At 38.9% G+C, this 21,724-nt stretch overlaps 1 protein-coding gene across 1 annotated transcript in view; it reads right to left on the bottom strand.

Annotated features, from left to right (window-relative positions):
* The window catches only part of LOC126473162 (arf-GAP with dual PH domain-containing protein 1-like), a 140,446-nt gene that overhangs the window by 24,660 nt on the left and 94,062 nt on the right, over window positions 1-21,724 (bottom strand). The window contains exons 6-7 of the mRNA XM_050100029.1: window positions 19,161-19,383; window positions 11,073-11,133 (exon numbers count right to left, since the gene is read on the bottom strand). Of these exons, the coding sequence (XP_049955986.1) occupies window positions 11,073-11,133; window positions 19,161-19,383 (284 nt within the window). The remainder of the gene's footprint in view (window positions 1-11,072; window positions 11,134-19,160; window positions 19,384-21,724) is intronic.

Raw genomic sequence — 21,724 nt, 5'->3', positions numbered from 1 at the left:
TTGTAGTGCTAGTTCCCACCTGCAGAGTTTTGAGAAACTGGTGTGCAGAGGAAGAATCCAGATGGCGCATGCGGTGAAACAGGCACCGAGGTCATGTCTGTCGTGATGTACAGCACATTCTGCTACAGGATATTGTGTGTTGCCTGTATGCACCCTTTGCCTGTGCCCTTTCATTCTGACTGAGAACTGGGTGGCAGTCATGCTGATGTAAAAGGCCGAACAGTGTTTACATAACAGCTGGTATATGATGTGTCATTTCACAGGTGGCTCTCCCTTTGTTAGTATATGTTTTGCCAATTACAGGACTGGAATAGCAGGTGTTAGGAGGGTGCATAGGGCAAGTCTTACAGTGGAGACGGTCAAAGGGTAGGAGATAGGTGTTGATGGAGCATTGGGTCTGACAAGAATATTGTGGAGATTGTGAGGGCGATGAAAAGCTATTCTAGGTGTGGTGGGCAAAAATCTCAGACAGAATACATTTTAGGGTATGATTTTAGGAAATTATGGCCTTGTCGAAGTAGCTCATAGATGTATTCAAGATCAGTATAATACTGGGTGAGAAGTGGTGTGCTGTGTAGTTGTTTTTTGGAGGGATCAGCAGTACCAGCATTGGATGTGATGGCCTGGGAAATCTGCTTTTGAACTATACCGTTGGGATAATTATGTCCAGTGAATGCTGAAGTGAGAGTGGTGGTTTATTGCTGTAAAGAGTCTGCATCCAAACAAATACGTTTGCCTCTAATGCCAAGGCTGTATGGGAGGGAACGTTTGACATGGAAAGGATGGCAACTGTCAAAATGTACAGGTAAGTACTGTTGTTTGTTAGTAGAGTTGATGTGGATGAAAGTGTGATGCTGGCCTTTAGTGAGGATGAGATCAACATCAAGGAAAGTGGCATGGGATTCGAAACAGGACCATGTGAAATTTAATTGGGAGAAGGTATTTACAGATTCCAGGATTTTTAACAGGTGAGCCTCACCATGAGTCCATACCTGCATAGATGGCATCAATAAATCTAAACCAAACCAGGGGCTGAAGATTTATGGCTTCCAGGAAAGCCCTCTCCAAGTGACCCATGAAAATGTTGCCATAGGAAGGAGCCATCCTGGTTGCCGTGGGTGTACCCCTTGTCTGTTTGTATGTCTGTCCCCACAAACACAGAAGGAAGCACTGCAACAAAAGATAAAGGGAATGTTGGCCATGGCATAATCTCTCCCAGCACTAGTGCATGGAATTTCCCTCTCATCGTCTTACCAAAGAAACCAGATGCAAGTGGGAAACAAAAATAGCAAGTGATAGCAGACTACCGGAAATTAAATGAGATGTCATTAAATATGGTTTATCCATTGCCCAGCATAGATTAGATACTCGATAGCCTAGGGAAGGCAAAGAACTTATGACACCAGAACTCACCAAAGGCTACTTTCAAATACTAATAGACCAGAAGGACAGAGGGAAGACAGCATTCAGCACAACAATGAGACATTATGAATATAATAAAATGGTGATGGGCCCGAAGGCAGCTCCATCCACGTTTCAGCATATAATTGATACCTTACTGACAGGCATGGCAAGGAAACAAAGTATTCCTGTATCTTGATGATATCGTAGTAGTTGGCTCATTGCTATATGAGTACAATGACCACCTCGAAGAGGCATTTGACTGCCTGTGGAACGGAAACTTAAATTTACAAGTTGATAAATATGAATTGCTCTGTAAAGTTTCTGGGACACATACTAATGGCAGCACGCTTAAAATCCAATCTTACCAAGGTGGAAGCAAAAGAAAAATATCTGTGACCGAAGACAACAACGGAATGATATTGTACTACTGACGGTTCATGATCAACTGTTGAAGAAAGGAGTTTCGTATGAATGGGGCAGATCCCAGGAGGAAGTGTTCCAGCAGCTGAAAGAGAAGGTAATTAGCCTTCCGATCCTAAGTGTCCAGATTTCAATAAAGACTTTTAGATCAGGACTGATACAAGTGGTTGCTTGCTAGGTGCATATATCTGCCACAGGCCAATGGAAAAAGACTTGCTGATCGTGAATATATTCTGGACGCTTAACAAAGCAGAACAAAATGATAGTACTGTAGAGCATGAGTTGCTAGCTACAGACATGTTAAAATTATTAGACTACATGATTATTTTTGATGCTATTAAGTTTTCTGGTGTAAACAGATGAGAGAAAAGTGTAATAATTGATTTGTTTGAAAGGTTTGATTGATGCCACAAAATTTCCCTTCCAAGCAACTCACAGATCCCTGAATTTTTCACAGTTGGTAACATTTGTCTGTGTATATGCTTTGAAACTGTGTTTACAGTAATGTTTTATGTTTCTGTGGTGTGCTTCAGCTTGTTATTTATTCTATCAACTTCTTGCTACATTAACAAGACATTATATAGCTTGTGAACTTGTATGTTTTTAGCTATAAGAAAAAATCATGGAGTTTCCAAAGAAAATGAGGTTATGGGGAAGACAAAAGATGTTTCACCTTGGAAAGTTTCGGCTGCAGTAGCACTTCTTGCTGAAAGTCATTATACACAGCAAGAAATTGCTGACAGGATGAGAATATCACAAGAAACTGTCAGCAGAATCAAACTTTCAGTGCAGAAAGGTGGTGAACACAAGCCAAACAGGAAAGGAAAATGTGGACGTAAAAGAAAAATGAGTCCTCCAACAATGAGAAGACTTACAAACATGGCAACAATGAACTGTAAACTTACTTCTTCAGACGTGAGCCATCAGCTGAAAGGTTTGGCTGTTGAAGTTTCACCTGTGACGCTGAGGAGGAGACTGTTTGAATGTGGTTTAAACGCTTGCCGACCAAGGAAAAAACAGAAAATCACACCTACCATGAAAACCAAAAGATTGCAGTGGACTTAACAACTTCAGGTGCACACAAGAGAGGACTGGGCTAAGGTATGTGCAATGATATGGTAAATTAAGTGTGTCTTATCTCTTAAGTGAGGGGCATTGGCTTGAAATTGTGATGTTTTATTGATATGTAAGAAATGCACATTTGAATGTTGGGACTGTTGAGGTCTCCTATGTTACTACTACCAACTTTTCTAACTTGCAATTTTGTACACATGCTTCAGGCATGCTTCAGATATGAGTCTGTATTCACTGTGATGGAAGAATGCATGCAGTATGTTCATCGCAGACCTGGAGAACAGTTCAAAGCTGAGTGTGTCCAGCAATGTGTGAAGCATCAGAATTCTGTTATGGTCTGGAGTAGATGTCCATGAAAGTCCTGGCAGATTACACATTATTGAAGGGGCAATGGGGCAAGAACAATATAAAGAAATCCTTGGGAAGGAACTTTTCCCCCAAATAAATGAGTGGTTTCCCAATAAAATATGGCATTCTTATGCATGTTGGGGCAACTTGCCACAAAGCCAAAACGGTTTCCAGCTACTTGGAAGAAAAGCAACTGAAAGTGTTGGCCTGGTCAGAGAATAGCCCTGATATGAACTCAACTGAAAATTTATGGGCTGTTGCAAAACAGAGGATAAAGAAATTTACAATAACCACCAAACAAGATCTCACAGAGAAACTAGAGGAAATCTGGTACCATGACAATGATATTAAAATGTCATGTGAAAAGTTAACAATAACTGTGCTAAACAGGATGAAAATGTTGATTAAAAACAAAGGCATGCATACAGAGTATTGAATGTACAAATATAATCTGTATGTGGATGTAAATGTGTAATAGTTGTAAAGTTTTGGGAAAAAGTCTTTAGTATAATAATTTGAATACGTCTGTATAGTATGGGCCATCAAATAATTTTCGGCCATACCTATTAGAGAGGAAGTTCAAGATAATTATGGACCATAAACCACTGGTGTGGTTGGGCAGTATTTCTGATCCGTAGTCTAGGCTGAAGAAGTTCCATCTAAAGTTAGAGTAATACGACTATCAGATACTGTACAAAGAGGGTAAGCAGAATCGAGTAGACAATACACTTTCCCATACCCAAAGCATACTTGATAGGGATTCACAGGTGGAACAGAGTACTGAAGAGCCTGCTGAAGAGAAAGGCCGAGCATCGAGATAAGCAGGACAAGGCCGCATCAGTAGAGACACAAGCCAAGTTAGCTGGAGCAGTGATAGCGGCCACAGTAGCGGCCATTGAAGCACCGGACAGGAGAGGTATGACTGACATGCCAGAAATAAGCACAAATTGACAGTGTTAATGCATATATCCCCTATAGGTGGAAACCAGAGGATGGGGAGAACTTATGAGCAGCTGAAACAGTATTGTACATGACCTGGAATGGAGGCAGATACACAGAAATTTATAAAATCATGCGAGAGTTGTCAGAAAAAAATAAAATAAAATAAAAATAACCCAGGCGAAGATGAAGTAATCGTTAGAATTAACTCCGACCTCGAAACTCCTACTTGAAAGATGTGATACTGATAATGGAGGTCCACTACCATGAACACAATCCAGGATTCACTCACAAAGTTTGTTTTCACCAGGCTAATTGACTGACACGGTCACATGTAAGTTAGTGGAAAATGTGATTCTGAATTTTGGAATCCCTACGGACCTGCTCAGCAACATGGGCAGTAATTTCACAAGCAACTCTATGAAGGAGGTCTGTAAACTGTTGAGAATAGACAAAATGCAGACAACTGCTTGCCGTACTCAGTCAAACAGCGCACTAGAGTGCACAAATCTTACACTAACTGAAATGTTACAGCTCTATATTAGCCGAGGGCATGACAATTGGGACCAATGGGTCCCTTTGGGACATTTGTGTACAACATGACCCTGCACAGTACCACAGGGTGCACTCCGTTCAAATTGTTTTTCAGGAGAAGAAGCAACTTACCCTTATAGTTACAGAAAAAACTTGCAAATGTAGTTTATAACTATGATGATAACGTGACCAATATCCAAAAATGAATACAGATGTTGCATCAGGATGCCCGCATGGCAACACAGTCAAACAAGGAGAGAAGTAAGGTAAATTAACGCAAAACTCAAAACCCAAAGGAATTTAGGAAGCATGATCGTGTTATTGTATGATGAGAGTGTACATAGAGGATGCAGTAAGAAGCTGGACAGTCAATGGCGAGAACTGTTCACTATGGTTGGTGTACAGGGACAAAAAGTAATAATTAGACTGAAAGGAAATAAATGTGTGAAAGTGAATGCAAATCACTTGAAAAAGTTTTTTTTGAGTCCTTGGGACAGTTACAAAAGTATCCAGAAGATATTCATGGTTAGATTAGCAATATGAAGTGTAATGTATGTCAGGGTGAATTAGTGTTCAGCAAACGCGATCTGCGCGAATGGAATCGGGAGGTTGAGAATGCCTTTTCCATTACAGATGCCAGGAGTGAAGGCACTGTGTGTGACAACCATTATGAGGAGTATATTGCTGCCCGGCCTCACAGAATGAGACACACTGCCGCTGGACATATGAGTGCAACAGTTTAAGTTGACACCAGGGATACATTACAACAAGCATTGTACAATTAGTTTGCAAAGTACAACTTGGGGAATTGTGAGTTATTTTAATCTACAAAAATAGCATGAAAAATCTGAGCAAATGCAAGTATTAACCAATAGATCAGTAGCTCATTGCGTGAGTAACTTGCTTCAGGCAAGTGTGAGTGCTGGAAGGTGTGAGAATCTTCAGAAAATGGTAAAATGGCATGTGGGTAAAATTACGGGGGCAAAAGGGTTAATTGAGCAGTTAGGCAGGCACGAGGCAACAATGTCTAAGGGAGGAATACTGAACTTTATTGTTGAGACAAGCAAGGTACTATTTGGTACATTAGATGAAGATGATGTGGTGTTCTTTAAAGCTAAAATAGGTGTATTAGAGGAGCAAGAGAGGGAGCCATTGCAGTTATCCAAGAGCAAGTGGCGATAGTAAGGGCATCACCAACAGTGATAAATCAAATGCTGAATACAATAACCAAGAATGCTCACATTATTGCTGAAAGGATCAGAAAGTTAAGCAAACACATGGAAGATTGCGAAAACAGTACCAGCAAGAAGGTACAACCGGCCCTGATTCTAATAACTATCATGGAACAGTTAGTGTAAATGACGGCCATGTTTAATAAATTGGAACAAAAATATGACTTGTTAGTTTCTACCATTGTGAACTTGCTGAAGGTCTCTTAGAACCATACCTGTTAGAACCACACTCAATAAATTTAGACATATTTTTAGCCGGCAATACATTTAACCACTAGTTGACAGTAATGTCTATGCACTAAGGCAGGGGCGGGCAAACGTTGCACGCGGCTCATAAGCGCACAGCGCTGCACGTGTGCTGCTCGCGTGCAATCGTCGACTGGGGCAGTGACGACAGCCGGCAGGTTGCGGCAGTGTAGTGCCAGGCTAAGCTGTGGACGTTGATGCGTAGCGACCACTACGTAGTGAACGTTGTATTTCAAGAACCGGAAAATGCAGAGTGAAACAAGGAAACAGAGAAGTGGAGATTTGCTATCTTTCAAAAAGTAATGGGAGAATCATTTTTTCTTCGTGCAAAAATGTAAAAATTCGAAATGTTTAATATGTGGCAGTATTCTCACTGGTCAGCGGAAGTTTGGTATTGAAGGCCATTATAACAATTTTCAGAAGGACGAGTACAATTTACTGTCAGACTCTGACCGGATGGGGAAACTGACTGAGCTATACTAGATGAATCTGTTGTAGTTGCTGTTGTCATGAGAGATCTGCGACTTTCTTTCCCCATGTCTCTCATCTAACTGATTTAACATTTTATGGAGCACTGTTTTCAGTTTTTCAGGACGACAACAATAATAACCCAGCGGTACGTACAGTTCTAAGATTGCACTTAATATAGCGAGAGCTGGAAAACCATTTGCTGAATTAGTAAGTGTCGGTTAAGAGCAAACATCAGAGATGAAAATTTAAGTAACTGTTTGCATTTGTCTGTATGTAGAAATTTTGTTCCACTCCACCTGTGATAATTAAATAAAACGTATCGTAGGTAATAGGTACTCTTTCAAACCACGATATCTTTCAAGCACTCCGACTAACCTTATTCCTTAATTCAATAAAGCAAGCTAGGAAACAAAATGCATTGCACAGGAAGGAGCGGACAGAAGGTATGGTGGGGAGGGGAGATAAGTGGGTGGCCAGCTTGCCCCTGTGTGCACGCAGAACACCTGTTAACTGCATGCGTGCAAGTGCACCGCACACGTGCAGGATTCCTGCCCGCCCCTGCACTAAGGTATGGCCACTACCAACAGAGTATCAGACAAAGAAATTGTTTTCTTATGTAGGACAAGAAAAGGAATTCCTAATTATAGACGATGTGAAACGACAGTACGCGCAACTGTCCAGTGACCAGCTGTGCTGTAGAAGGTCACTTTGAAAAACCAGGTCTGTAAACAAAATTTCGTCCTAATGTCCACTTACAATCACAAGTGATGTGAAACTCATATGTTACAACCAGTAAGAGAAATTCGTAATGTATCTGGATGAAGATACAAGACAACGAATGGTTGTACGTAGCTCCAAAAGATGAAGGCTTAACAATATCATGCACTGGCAAGTTTTGTCAGTAAATATAAGGGATATGGTGCACAGATTACCTGCAGGTCGACCATATCATTCGTACAGATATCACTAAGATAGACATAGTTCCTAAGTTACCACATATAGGGGGAGTCAGGAGGAAAGGTACATACTTTGAGGGGGTGATACTAGTGATGATTCGAAACAAAAAACTCCTAAATAAACATATGCCCTTAATACCATTTCCAGGTAAACCAATGAAAACAACTAGGAATGGGAAACATGTGGTGTCATCCTTACTAACCTTGTCACTACGCAGTTCACTTGCGCATGGCGCAGTTGATTACCTCAAGTCTCAGTCCAACAGTGCTTGTCATAGTGCACAGTACTACAGTGTTGTTACGTGAACAGTGAATATAGTTTTGTGTAGTGAAAATAAAACAGATCTTCATACATGCAGAGTATGCTGACATGCTGTTTGTCCAATGGGAATTCCAGAGCTGCTGTGTGAGAATATCAACAATGATTGCCGAATTTTAGAGTGCCAGATAGTAGGGTGTTTCACGGATTGCGTGAGAATGGTACGCTACCCAGTGTAAATGTTGTCTCTGAATGTCCCATACAACAAACTCTTAATGAAGTTGAGAACATTCTTCAAGCAGTGGAACGCAACCCTACTACTAGCTCTAGAAGAATTGCTGCCCAGCTTGGCGCCCCACAAACACAAGTGATTACACGAGCATGGTCTGTATCCCTTTCGTTGGCACAGTTTCATTGGCATGATGGAGAAGGTGCCACAAGGCAACAATTCTGTCAATGGATCATCGCCAATGATCGATTGATTCCACGTATTCTGTTCATTAATGAGTCAACGTTTATCCGTAACGCAATCAACAACACATGCAACTCTCATGTATGGGCAAATGAAAACGTGCACGCTATTGTGGAAATGAATTTTCAACGATGTTTCTCAGTCATGACCAAGCCATCTTACTGAGACATGGTATCTTGAGTTTCTTCAAAATGGGTGTTACCAGAATATGTGGATGATATCCCTTTGGCAACATGAGCTCATATGTACTTTAGCATGATCGAGCTCCTACACAACGTATCCTGGTCATTGGATCGGTCACCATGGAGTCATTGCTTAGCCACCGGGGTCACCGTCTTACCCCATTGGATTACTGTTTGTGGGGGTGGCTGAAAAACGATGTCTACAAGTGCAGAGTGGTCACAAAACAAAAAAAAAATGCACTGGCTGTATGAATGACTTTTATTAAATCTGCGACCGGTTTTGCACCACTTATCGGTGCATCCCCAGGCAATATATGCTATTTATAACATAGTAACGTTGAACATTGCCCTGTAGCCACTCCCCACCATTCACAACCAATATACCATCATCTGGTGAAAATGGTAGTTAAAATTTTTAAAAAAGATTTTTAAATTTTAACTAACACTTTCACCAGATGACGGTATACTGGACGTGAATGGTGGGGAGCGGCTACAGGGCAATCTTCAACATTACTATGTTATAAATAGCGTATATTGCCTGAGGATGCACCGATAAGTGGTGCGAAACCGGTCACAGATTTAATAAAAATCATTCATACAGCCAGTGCAGATTTTTCTATGAAAAAAACATCGAAGTTTGGCTGTGGTTGCCCGTCCTATAAAACATGTTATTCAACAGTCTACTTTCAGCCAAGATTGGGGCAGCAATAGGTGGCCCACAAGTAGTTCCTCATCGAAGTCTTCGAACAAGGTAAGGGTAAGTTTCCTTGTCGCATTTTCATGTCTTTTTAACTCCCTCTCAGGACACGACAGGTTGTTCTTATTTTGAAGGCTTGGGGGTGCCCTTTTTCTTTATCCTATTGAGCCCACAACCCACACAGAACATTCGTATGTGGAATGGGGGAGGGTTGGGGGAGAGTGGGGGGGGGGGGGGGGAGGGGAGGGAGAGCAGCCCATGAAAAGTTATCAAAAATTTTTAGAAGTGCTTTTTAAGAGCCACTAATGGCCGTCTGCAATTTTACTCTGCTCAAATTTGTTAGCCATGATGGAGAGCCAGGAAAAGGGCCAACCTCAGCTTCACTATCGTGTTTATGTAGTCCTTTTCATCACTGTTTTCACTAACACCACCCTGACCACTCCCCGTGAATGAGCAGTCAGTAACTGCTGGTAGACCACAAATCAGAATTCTTGTCTGTGCCTTTACAATTGGCTAGTGAACAACAGTAACCAATGGTGTCAGGGACCTCTGTGAATATACAGATGTCTACAGGACACAAATTGGGAAGTCAATATAGGCGTCCTGATTATAAAATGATAATGATCACTACATAACAGATGACAATAGTAAAAGTATATTAATTAATTTATTTTGTCACACACTGTTCTAAAAATTCATTTCTGCTTTACTGAGTCATTTGTAAATATTATGATGTCATTTTTCAGCTTACCATAGTTTACTGTCTAGCCGGCATCCCACCTCCAAATACCCGTAGTGAATGTGCATCCACACTGGAAAAGTCTAAGGAATTGAATCTGAAGACCCACACACTACATGGGTATCAGACACCAGTACCAAGGCTCAAATCAAGGAAAAGCTTTCTCCATTCAACTGAAAGCCTCACTGAACCACCTTTGAACATCAGAGTCAACTCATGGTGTTCCAGATCCAGCCACCTTGCAGGGTGGATAATCCTGACCGAAAGCCTCCCATCAGGTCACAAAGAAAGCTGGTCAATATGGAACACCCTCAACAGGCTGCGTTCTGGAGTTGGAAGAATGAAGACAACCTGAAAAAGTGGGGATTTGCATGCGACTCCACAGCATGTGAATGTGTTGAAGACCAGACAATGAGTCATCATCTTGTCTGAAGCCTATATCCAATGTCATGCATGCCACAGAATGTCATTGATGCCACCAAGGAAGGATGCGAAGTTGCTGCATACTGGTCAAGCCACATTTAATTTTAATTGTAATACTTATAGTACCATGTTTTGGAACATTTTGTATAACTTGTAAGCTATAGTGCGGGTTTCTGACATGATTAAATAAAAAGTGACTCACAACTGAACTCACAAGACTTCTGAGCCCCCCCCCCCCCAAAAAAAAAGAAGCTATTGACTGTCAAGGTATACAAGTTTATCTCAGAAATTGTATGATACATAAGTTTTTGCTGTTACTACTTTATTGTGAGTACCATAACCTAAGGCTTGTGTCTGTTGTCTTGATAATTTATTTTATTTCCAACGTTCTGTGAGTACAGGTTAACCTTGGATTTCAAGTTTGGGTTAGTATGACACAGTATTATGTAATGGTTGGTTGATGAAAGATGAAAAACGGGTTTGCCTGAAATGTTGGTCGGGATGAATATAACAGACTTAACAATCCTATTCACTATTTTTACTTCACACCAAGTGGGCATCTGCAGTACTCAAACACTAATCCACTTACGGTCAAGTCAGAAATAAGCAAGTTAAGAAACTAATTCTGAAATAAATAAGTAAATAATTAATAATTAAGTGACAATGGATGTCTCACCTGCTTGAAAAAATGTGTACTCCAGCTCCAGATGCCCGTTTACGGATGAGACGTGATGCCACTAGAAATTGCAATACAGCCTGTTTTTAATTATATTCTACATACAGGTATTTGATTATTTATTACTTTTACATGTGATGTGACCTGTATTGGAATTATGATAATTAACTTCAAAATTCTGCAGTAGGAACATGCTCTTAATATACTGAAACCCATGGTACTGGTAATTTGATTGGTACTGGTAATTTGAAGAAACACAGGTCCTGAGTAAGTTTGCAATGATTTGCAGTGTTAACCAGTATCTATCTACACACATCAAAAAAAGTTTTGCATCACCTTGGTTCCAAGAGTTTCGGAACCTGTACAGAAAACTGGAATAGAGATCAACATAAACATCATTTCCGCCCTTTTTATTGTACATGAAAACCACATGTTGCATGTTGTACCATGATACTGTGAGACCTTCAGAGGTGGTGGTCGATATTGCTGTACACACCGGTACCTCTAATACCCAGCAGCATGTCCTCATGCATTGTATTCATCGTGGCATATGATCCACAAGTTCATCAAGGCACTGTTGGTCCAGATTGTCCCACTCTTCAATGGTGATTCAGCATACATCCCTCAGAGTGGTTGGTAGGTCACATCATCATTAAACAGCCCTTTTCAATCCATTCCAGGCATGTTTGATAGGGTTCATGTCTGGAGAACATGCTGGCCACTCTTAGATGAACAATTTCATGATTCTGAAGGAAGTCATTCACGAGATGTGCACGATGGGGGCATGAATTGTCATCCTTGAAGATGAATGCCTCGCCAATATGCTGCCGATATGGTTGCACTATCAGTCGGAGGATGGCATTCACGTATCATACAGCCATTACGGTGCCTTCCATGACCACATCGGTCCACATAATGCCACCTCAGGACAGCAGGGAACCTCCCCCTTGCTGCACTCACTGGACAGTGTGTCTAAGGTGTTCAGCCTGACTGGGTTGCCCCCAACCATGTCTCCAACGATTGTCTGGTTGAAGGCATATGCGACCCTCATCAGTGAAGAGAATGTGATGCCAACCCTGAGCGGTCCATTCAGTATATTGTTGGGCCCATATGTACTGTGCTGCATGGTGTCATGGTTGCAAAGATGGACTTTGCCATGGACGTTGGGAGTGAAATTGTGCATCATGCAGCCTATTGCACACAGTTTGAGTCGTAATACGACATCCTGTGGCTGCAGGAAAATCATTATTCAAGATGGTGACGTTGTGTCAGGGTTCCTCCGAGCCATAATCTGTAGGTAGTGGTCATCAACTGCAGTAGTAGCCCTTGGGTGGCCTGAGCGAGGCATGTCATCGACAGTTCCTGTCTCTCTGTATTTCCTCCATGTCCGAACAACATCGCTTTGGTTCACTCCGAGATGCCTGGACATTTACCTTGTTGAGAGCACTTCCTGGTACAAAGTAACAATGCAGATGCGATTGAACTGTGGTATTGACCGTCTAGGCATGGTTGAACTACAGCCAACATGGGCCATGTACCTCCTTCCTAGTGGAATAATTGGAACTGATCGGTTGGCAAAACCCCTCCATCTAATAGACACTGCTCATGCATGGTTGTTTACATCTTTGGGTGGGTTTAGTGACATCTTTGAACAGTCAAAGGGACTGTGTCTGTGATACAATATCTACAGTCAACATCTATCTTCAGGAGTTCTGGGAACCAGGGTGATGCAAAACTTTTTTGATGTGTGTATTAGCATTCTTACAATTTTGTCAGTGCTTCCACCAGAAATTCATAATCTTATTTTATGTATAAGTACTCTTTTACGACAAATCAGTTACATAGGGAATTGCAGATACAATTCTGAAGACACACTTCTTCAATATTTCATGTTTTTCTCTAATTGCACAACAGTTTCAACAGAACAGTACAGAAGGATGGGCTGCTGCACTGAAGTCATTCAGTAGTCAGTAATACAAGAAAATTCATTTCCAAAACAAGTAATGCCACTTTTTTTTTATTACTTACAAAGAAACATAACTCTCTTGACTTTTGATATTTCTCATAGCATGCAAATATGGCATGACACTTGGGTTATACAGCCTTATATGCTGGAAAGGATCTTCAGCAAGTGTTAGGTGTAATTACCACTGCAGCAATATACGATGTAACTCGTGATACAACACAAAAGCAGCTTACATTGGTGGAGCATGTAGAAATGTAATTGAAGTGACTTAACTGGTTCACACTGGGATGACAGCGGTATAACATCAGCAAACCACAGACTGCAGGTTGCTCCATGCAACCGTATTGTACACAGTGCATAGCAGGGGAAACTTAAAGTGATAAAAAAAAGTAGTTTTATGTAAAGGAAGCAAATCCATCTCTGTAGTTAGTTTCTTGGGAAATCTTTAATATGATCTCCAATATTTGGTTTTAAGAAAACTATTTTTGAAAAAATGTATCTTATAGTTTGATATCAAAGCTTGATAGTGAACTGGTTTTCTTTTCAGTAATGCTCACAGTTACTGTGATACTTCAAAATTAAGTAAACCACAACATAAATTTTGAAAAGAATGCAATAAAAAATGTAGTCACTGGCTAGTTTACGTCTGGTGCATTTTAGGTCATACAATGCTGTATACCAAATGTAGCTCACATATCACATTGTTTTTAACACTAGAAGCAGACCCACATCTCTTTCCAGTCTTGCGTAAATATGTTATATATTTGGAGGTTGTCCGAGACAAGGCTGATGGCAACACATCTCACACAAGGCTACTGCTGCCTGCTATGTCCTGTGGCTTGCATGATCAGTCATTTTGTATCACTGCAGGGAGAACAACACCTGATGACTATGCAGATGACAACACCACGAATGATGATTGTATCTCTGAAGGTTCGAAAAAATATTGTTATTTTTGTAACATCAAATATTATATAATGCACCAAGTATGATACATAGAATTCAGTTTAAACATGTTGAGCATGCAGAAAATTGTACAGCTAATGTTTGTCCATGTATTAAACAGATGATGATGTCCACCATCTCTCATTTGACATCCACTGCTGAATAAATGTCTCCTTAAGACTTCTGTACGCCCTATGATCTTCAGTCTTGTGGAATCATCTTGCTACTACTTACCTAATATCATCTATCCACCTACCATTTGGTCTTTTCTTGTGTCTTGGTATACAGTAAAGAACTACCCTGGTCCATCTACCATCAATTGCCTAATTAAATATTCTGTCATTCAGCATTATAACTTGATAACAGTCATAATTTATTTATTTTGCCTAGTTATTTCTGAGCTCCAATCCATTTATTTGTTTTCCTGTCAATCCTTGTAAATCCCAAAATGTCTGTCTCTAGCTTTTGAACGATTTTTCTATACAGACTGTAAGCTTTCCATAACAGGCATATTAGAAAATTAGTTTTCAAAATTATGTTTCATTTATAGACATCAACGCAAGCTATTTTTAATTTTCTTTATTTCTTCTGCTCCCCTTCCTGTAGCTGTCGTGACGTATTCTATTATAAAAACTGATAATCTGGCTGTACAGGGTAATTGTTAATTTGTACAATTTTCTTTTTGATGTGTTAAAAACTTTTCTGGAATTTACACAACCCGTGTTGAGAGGTAATTCACACAAATTGCTCCATTCCACAACTTCATTTATATCCACTGTGTTGTATCCACTTTTAACACCAGGAAGGGTTCTCTTCCCCCCCCCCCCCCCCCCTCTCTCTCTCTCTCTCTCTCTCTCTCTCTCTCTCTCTCTCTCAATTGTTGACAGTAATTTTAGGTCCAAAGGTGTATAGTTGTCTTATATATTGTCTGTCTCTTTTTTGCGAAGAAGAATAAATACACCATTGTGCCAGTTTTGAGGGATTGTCTTCCTTCAAAAACATTCTGTGAATAACTTTTTAAGTTTAATTTTGATTACATTTACTACAGCTTTTATTTCTGTGTGGCTCAATGAGTAAGTGTCTGGCTACAAATCTGGAAGTCCGGGTTCAATCCTCAGTTGGTTCTAGTTATTTTCAATCACTTATCGCTTCTTACAACTCTAGCAGTGACTTGTACATGTGAAAAATGGTTGCACTGGGAGTTAACATGAAACAGCAGTTCCCTCTCTCAAGAGTCCGGGTAATTCAGTACAAAGGTTGGACAAGGGCTATGCCATACCACTTCCAATACGAACATGTCTTGTTAAGCAAGTTAAGCACTAGGAGGAGGAGGACAACTTTACCTTTATTATTTCTATTGACACATAGTTATCTCCAGACACATTGAATCACTTTATGCACTTCATCCCACATAACTCCGTAAGCTAGTATTTTCATTATTAACTATGTATGCTTCTGATCACACTCTTGAACTATATAAATATCACCAAAATACAAATAATATATAAACAAATCTTTAAATGGGTGTATTATTTTACTCTTACTTTACTTATTGGATCAAATAATGTTAAAGCACTGAAGGGTGAATTGTATTGGAAATACATCAAAATAAAAATGTAAATTCTTTTAAGTGGATGTCTCAAACAAATTAAGCTGAAGAACCAGTTCTTGTTACCCTATGACGAACATCATTAAATTAAATGCTGGAATTCAGACAAGCAAGAGACATTTTTCTGTTTGTATCATAGTTACAAGATCTTGCAATCCTTTTAGGAAGTGAATATTGCATTACAATGTTGTACATCGAGCAAGCAGTAACAGAAACCAAGGGGAAATTTGAAAAAGGAATTAAAATTCAAGGAGAAGTAGTATAACCTTTGAGGTTTGATGATAACACTGTAATTCTGTGACAGACAGCAAAAGATCAGTTGAAAAGAATGGATTCTGGCTTGAAAAGATGTTATAAGATTAATAACAACAAATGTAAATTAAATGTAATGGAATGTAGTCGAATTAAATCAGTCGATGCTGAAGGGTATCACATACTAAAAGTAGTACGCAAGTTTTGGTATCTGAGTAGCAAAATAACTGAGGATGGGTGAAGTAGAGAGAGATAAAATGTAGGTTAGCAATAGCATGAAAAATGCTTCGGAAAGAGCTGTACTCTAAGAACCTCGGCAACATGTGGGGTGGTCCCACATCCCCCATATGGTCCTGCTCTCTCCCCAAGTGATCTATTTTTGGAGCCCTAAAGAAAGACATTTGTGGCAACTGATTTGCTTCGGACGAAGAGGTGCATGCCTGAGTTCAATCATTGTTCCATAGGTAGCAGCAAAATTTTTCCGTGAAGGCATCAACCATCTTGTCTCACTGTGGGATAAATGTATTAACAGATATTGTGATTATTTTTTAAATAATAAACCATTTACGTAATTTTCTTCCATTTGTCTCATTTTCATTTGACTGCCTCTTATAAGTATGGAAGTTTGTCTGCATGATAAGAGGCTGATCAAATATGTGTACAAAACAGCAAAAAGAAAAGATTTGAGTGTAATAAAAATGAAAGAAAATAATTTTAATTTCTTTTTGAAATGTTGCCTTGGTTTATGTTACTGTTTGCTCAATGTATAACATTGTAATGTAAAATCCACTTCCCAAAAGGACTGCAAGATTTTGTAACTATGATGTATTATTAGCGAAGGCAGCACTCGTGTTTTCTCTATTATCAGTATGATAAGTGCTGAAAGGAAAAGCTCACATCCAAGCTCACAAAATGTAAGAATAGCTGGGGTGATTACATGGAAAAAATATATATGTGTAATATGTTCTTAACACACACCAGTTAATATGAAAATAGTAGTTTTCCAGGAATATTTCCTGTGCTTTTTATCTTTCAGTTCTGGATAGCCCCCAAACAAATTGAGGACAAGGTAGGTTAAGGTAGAAGATTGCTATGTTTTTAAGTGTGGAAGTGGCTTGTGGGAATGCATTTTTAGATATTCACTTTCACTACTACACCCATAGGGAGATGCCAAATGACAAATAGTTTTCGAAGAGCAAGAGTTAAGTTCTGAAAATGCAAAATATGATATGTAATAGAAATCCCAATCAATAAGTGGCTAAATAATGATAGCAATCCAGCAAAACAGTGGACAATGACAAGAAAAATCCTGAAAGAAATATAGTTTGCATTGGGGGGGGGGGGGGGGGGGGGAGATAGACAACAGAACAATGAAATATAGAGTGCTACACAGATGATGATAAAGACTATAAAAAATATGGGGAAAAGACAGTATATTGGTACAGGAAATAGTAAACACAAAGATAGCTAAAATATACTGACAGGAGACCTAAGAATGGACAGACAACTGAGACAAATTATTCATGGGAGAAAAATACTGAACTATTAATAAATAGAAAAAAATAACTGAGTCAGACAGGAACAGAGTACTGAAATAGTACTACTTCACAGCAGAAATAACTAGTGACCCACCGTGCCTTACTATGTTCTTCAGACGATGGTCTTATAAACTACACTTCATACCCATATATCTTAACCCTGTCAGTCAGTCTGCATCATACTCTCTTCTACAAATCAGACTTGTTGATGAACAATGATATATTATTAAAGAAAATAATTAAGACAAAGCAGCCATGAATTTTGAGCTACTAAAAACAGCTGTCCACAGCTTCCACAAATAAATCAAAATTATCATCATTCTATACACAAATATCCATCAAAATGTGAGTGCAGACAGTAGCACATTGTATGTCCCAAATTTAGGCACTACTTAAATAAATACCTCTAACTCATTCTTCTTACAATGTGTCATTCACATGTAGGCTGAAATATATCAGTCCATGAAATTTAAATGCTATCAATATTCTCAAATGCTATCAATATTCTCCAATGTGACAAAGCAAGCTGGGATATTTTTTACTTCCCTTCTTGTTTTGCCATCTACCTCCTTAAAATTCATTTTTTCTTTTTTAACTAATTGCCATTAACATATGTGAGTATAATCTGCATTTTCATAAAAGAGAAAGATGGCCCTCAGTTTTAAAGAATATAACACCAGGTCTAATTTTGTATGTAACTGATTTTCTAATTTATTTTGACTATTCATAGTTAGTATCTTTTGTTACAGGGTGAAATCAGTAATTGTTTCGTAACTTAAATTCTATTGTTGACTCATAAACAAATATAAATTCTGTAATAATTATAAACATGTGGAAGAACCACCAATAGTATTTTAGAAGGATCTATTTGGCTCGATTCGAAAACATGTTAAGAACACAAGCTCTTAATTAATTCCAAAGTAATTAACAGTTTTGTCAAAAGGGTTTTTTGCGTAACGGTATCTGTTAATTTCATCATTTAAACAAATCATTCGTCCTAACTCTTGTAGTAGAAGAAACTGTTAATAAGATGCAATTTTTTGATGTATTCAGTTAATTTAATGAGTTAAGTTTTAATTGTAATTTCTGTAACTTTAACATCAAACAATGTGTAGTTTCAGTGCCTATTATTGTGAGGATATATATAAGGGCCCAATTTTTGGTCCCAAGACTGTCAGTCCATGGCCGAATTTCAGACGAGAAACCTGTAATGGTTTGAACAACAACAAGGCATCCACTTAACTGTGGAATAAGTGTAACACAATTAGGCTGTGTGTTAAAACAATGACAGTGTCTGTTCCACAGTACCTTTTTATTCTTGAAGAACTGAGTAATGTGTGGTTAGGCTTTTATTGCTCGTAGATGTTGAACAGTAAGCTATTGTAGCAGTATGTGGATGTTTGCCTGCAAACTATTAATGAGGCTTATCGGAAGTTAAACAATAGTGTGCTGGCCAAATAACTGTGTATTATTGGGGGTTGGGAACAGTGAAAGTAAAGAACTGTGAAATGCAAATGTGCACCTGTTGGCTACAGCATTTTAAGTAGTCAATGTTGAGCTTATTATCCCCCCCCCCCATTTTTCAGCCAGTATAGCAACACAGTACGTCGACACCAAGGACAATCAACAATGAAATAAAGCAGGCATCACACAAAGTATTAAGCATTTTGGATTTTACTTTAAAAAGTCACACTGAAGACTGTGCATGCTGTAATACTTCAGCATTGAACAAATTATTTTGCCAATTAAATTTAAATTAAACTATTATTGCATAATACCTGAGCTATCTTGAGGAGTCATGTGCCTTTCCAAGACCTTCGTTATAACTTGTATCCATTCATCTCTGTCATCCTCAGTTTCTGCAGACAGATGATATGCTCGTTCTGGTGTCCGTAAGGTGAACGAAAATTTCAGGTCCTTTGCACCTGGTGGAACACCTACTCTCACACTATAGCCATCTAACATATGCCCAAGGAATATCTCACCTTTTGGATGTGCATCCTAGAATTCAACAGATTACTTTTTTTTTATTTCCAAATAACTGTTTAAAAAATCTCAATATCTACTAAAGAAAGTCAAATGATTCAGGCAGCACTATAAATAGCTGCTGCAAACAAGTAAAAATAGTTCTAAAGATAAGTTGTTAAATTATATAATGAACTACTGATGCATACACACAGACATACAACATTATAAGCAAGAGTAACACTTTGGTGGCCACACCCGAACATAACTTGGACACAATGCTGTGTCTGAAAGACCACCCCCACTCAGGTCACGATTTTCTGGACACAAGCCACCTATTGCTTGAAAACTGAACTTATAATGTATGGACATCTTGCTACCTGCCCTTGACAGGTGCTGCCCTCTGTTGTCAATTTCTAGAATTATTTCAAAAGAAACATCAGTGAACTTGAACAGCTGCTGTCACAAATGGTTGGGCCAATATGTGATTGCACTAACATAATTTCGTGTATGAACTTGTTAGCTTTTGCAGTCTGCTGTAATTTTGTTACAAATATATCACATTCATTGAGTAAGAAAGAAATTTTGGAAGCTCAAGAGGAAGAAATTTCATAGTAACTCACCTTGTGATTTTTATTTTTTTTCCCAGAAGGGTAATTATACTTTTTGTCATCATTATTTTAAAATTTGTAACCTATCGAAGAACTAAAGTAAACATGAAAAATAACTGTTGAAGTGTATTCTTTTTTTACTATGTACTACTTTTTAATAAATATAAATTACATACATGCCAGTAACACTTTAAATAATGGCACAAATGGCTGGTTTTTTAAGCCCAAAATTCTACTAAGTAGCTGTCTTCAAAGTATTAAAAAACATAATTATTGTAGATTAAAAACCTTGATGATTTAAATTACAAAATCATTTTGAGTTAAAAACTTGGTGATCTATTATTTTTGTGTGTGTGTGTGGGGGGGGGGGGGGGGTAGAATGATGTGACAGGTGAGCTGCAAAACCATTTCATTTCATAGCTTTTGTACACAAATGAAGGCTGAAGATACTGCTCTCCTAATTACAAAGGAGTTTCAAGTGCTTCAAAACCTTTTGTTGAAGAAATAAGTTCCTCTGCAGACTTTCATCACGATCAAGACTCTTTGTCTTCCAGGGTTTTGCCATCAACAGTTTTCTTAGCTGTCTCTACCATCTCATCATTAAGCAGGACTTTTGTACCTGAGTCCAGGTGTTGGCATCTTTGTGAGTAGCATCTTTAAGTTTGGGAATATAGTTTGCTAAATTTGAAAATGGGTTATCCACCTGCTGCCAGATCCTCAGGATCATCATCACTATTCTGCACAAGTTATTCCATGATAATTTTATGGAATTTTCTCAAACTGTACTCCAAGCAGTCAATAGCATTCTTGATACTGGAGGTATATGTTCTTGCACAGATGCATCATCACTGTGATTCAGAGGCACTTTTTGAAGGAACAGTCTATGATAAAATCACATATTTTATTGTCTCACATACTGGATTAGGCTTTTAACACTGAGTGGTAGCAACTTCACAAATATTTTCCATTTTTCCACTGAGTTTCCACTGGGTGAGGAAAGGCACTGTCCAAAAAAGAAAGAGCTTTCATTGGCATTTAGGTGTGAAATATTTTTCAACTCTTACGACAAACTCATTGTGAAACAAATCATGGTGGTGGTGGTGGTGGTGGTGGTGGTGGTGGTGGTGGTTAGTGTTTAACGTCCCGTCGACAACGAGGTCATTAGAGACGGAGCGCAAGCTCGGGTTAGGGAAGGATTGGGAAGGAAATCGGCCGTGCCCTTTCAAAGGAACCATCCCGGCATTTGCCTGAAACGATTTAGGGATATCACGGAAAACCTAAATCGGGATGGCCGGAGACGGGATTGAACCGTTGTCCTCCCGAAACAAATCATGAAGGAGCTCTATGTACTCCATGTGCTTTGAATATTTTTGTAGTAGACTGGGTATTTTCAGGATCAATTTTTTCCAGTGCTGTTGGTGTAACAGATTTATCACATGCTATTAAAGTCAACTGCTCTTTATTCTTTTAAGCACCGACAGCACTCCTGTCTTTTTGTGAAAGTAATGTTTCAAAGGGTAACATTTTAAAATGTAAGCCCATATCATCACTATATAGTTGATCAAGGTTGTAACCCCTTTCTCCTCCAAATCTTTGAATTCTTCACAAAAAGGGAATAGCTGCTACATCATGTGCTAGTAACATTTTATTATTGTAACTGCTGTACCTTTTCATGTTTTCCACCTACATAACCCACCTCCATTTTCCAATAATTTTACCTATAATTATACGGTGTAAAATCCACATAAACCTACTACACTGCTGTT

This window comes from Schistocerca serialis, chromosome 4 (genome assembly GCF_023864345.2).
Source record: "Schistocerca serialis cubense isolate TAMUIC-IGC-003099 chromosome 4, iqSchSeri2.2, whole genome shotgun sequence".
Classification (NCBI taxonomy): domain Eukaryota; kingdom Metazoa; phylum Arthropoda; class Insecta; order Orthoptera; family Acrididae; genus Schistocerca; species Schistocerca serialis.
This window is presented reverse-complemented; position numbering and strand designations above follow the sequence as displayed.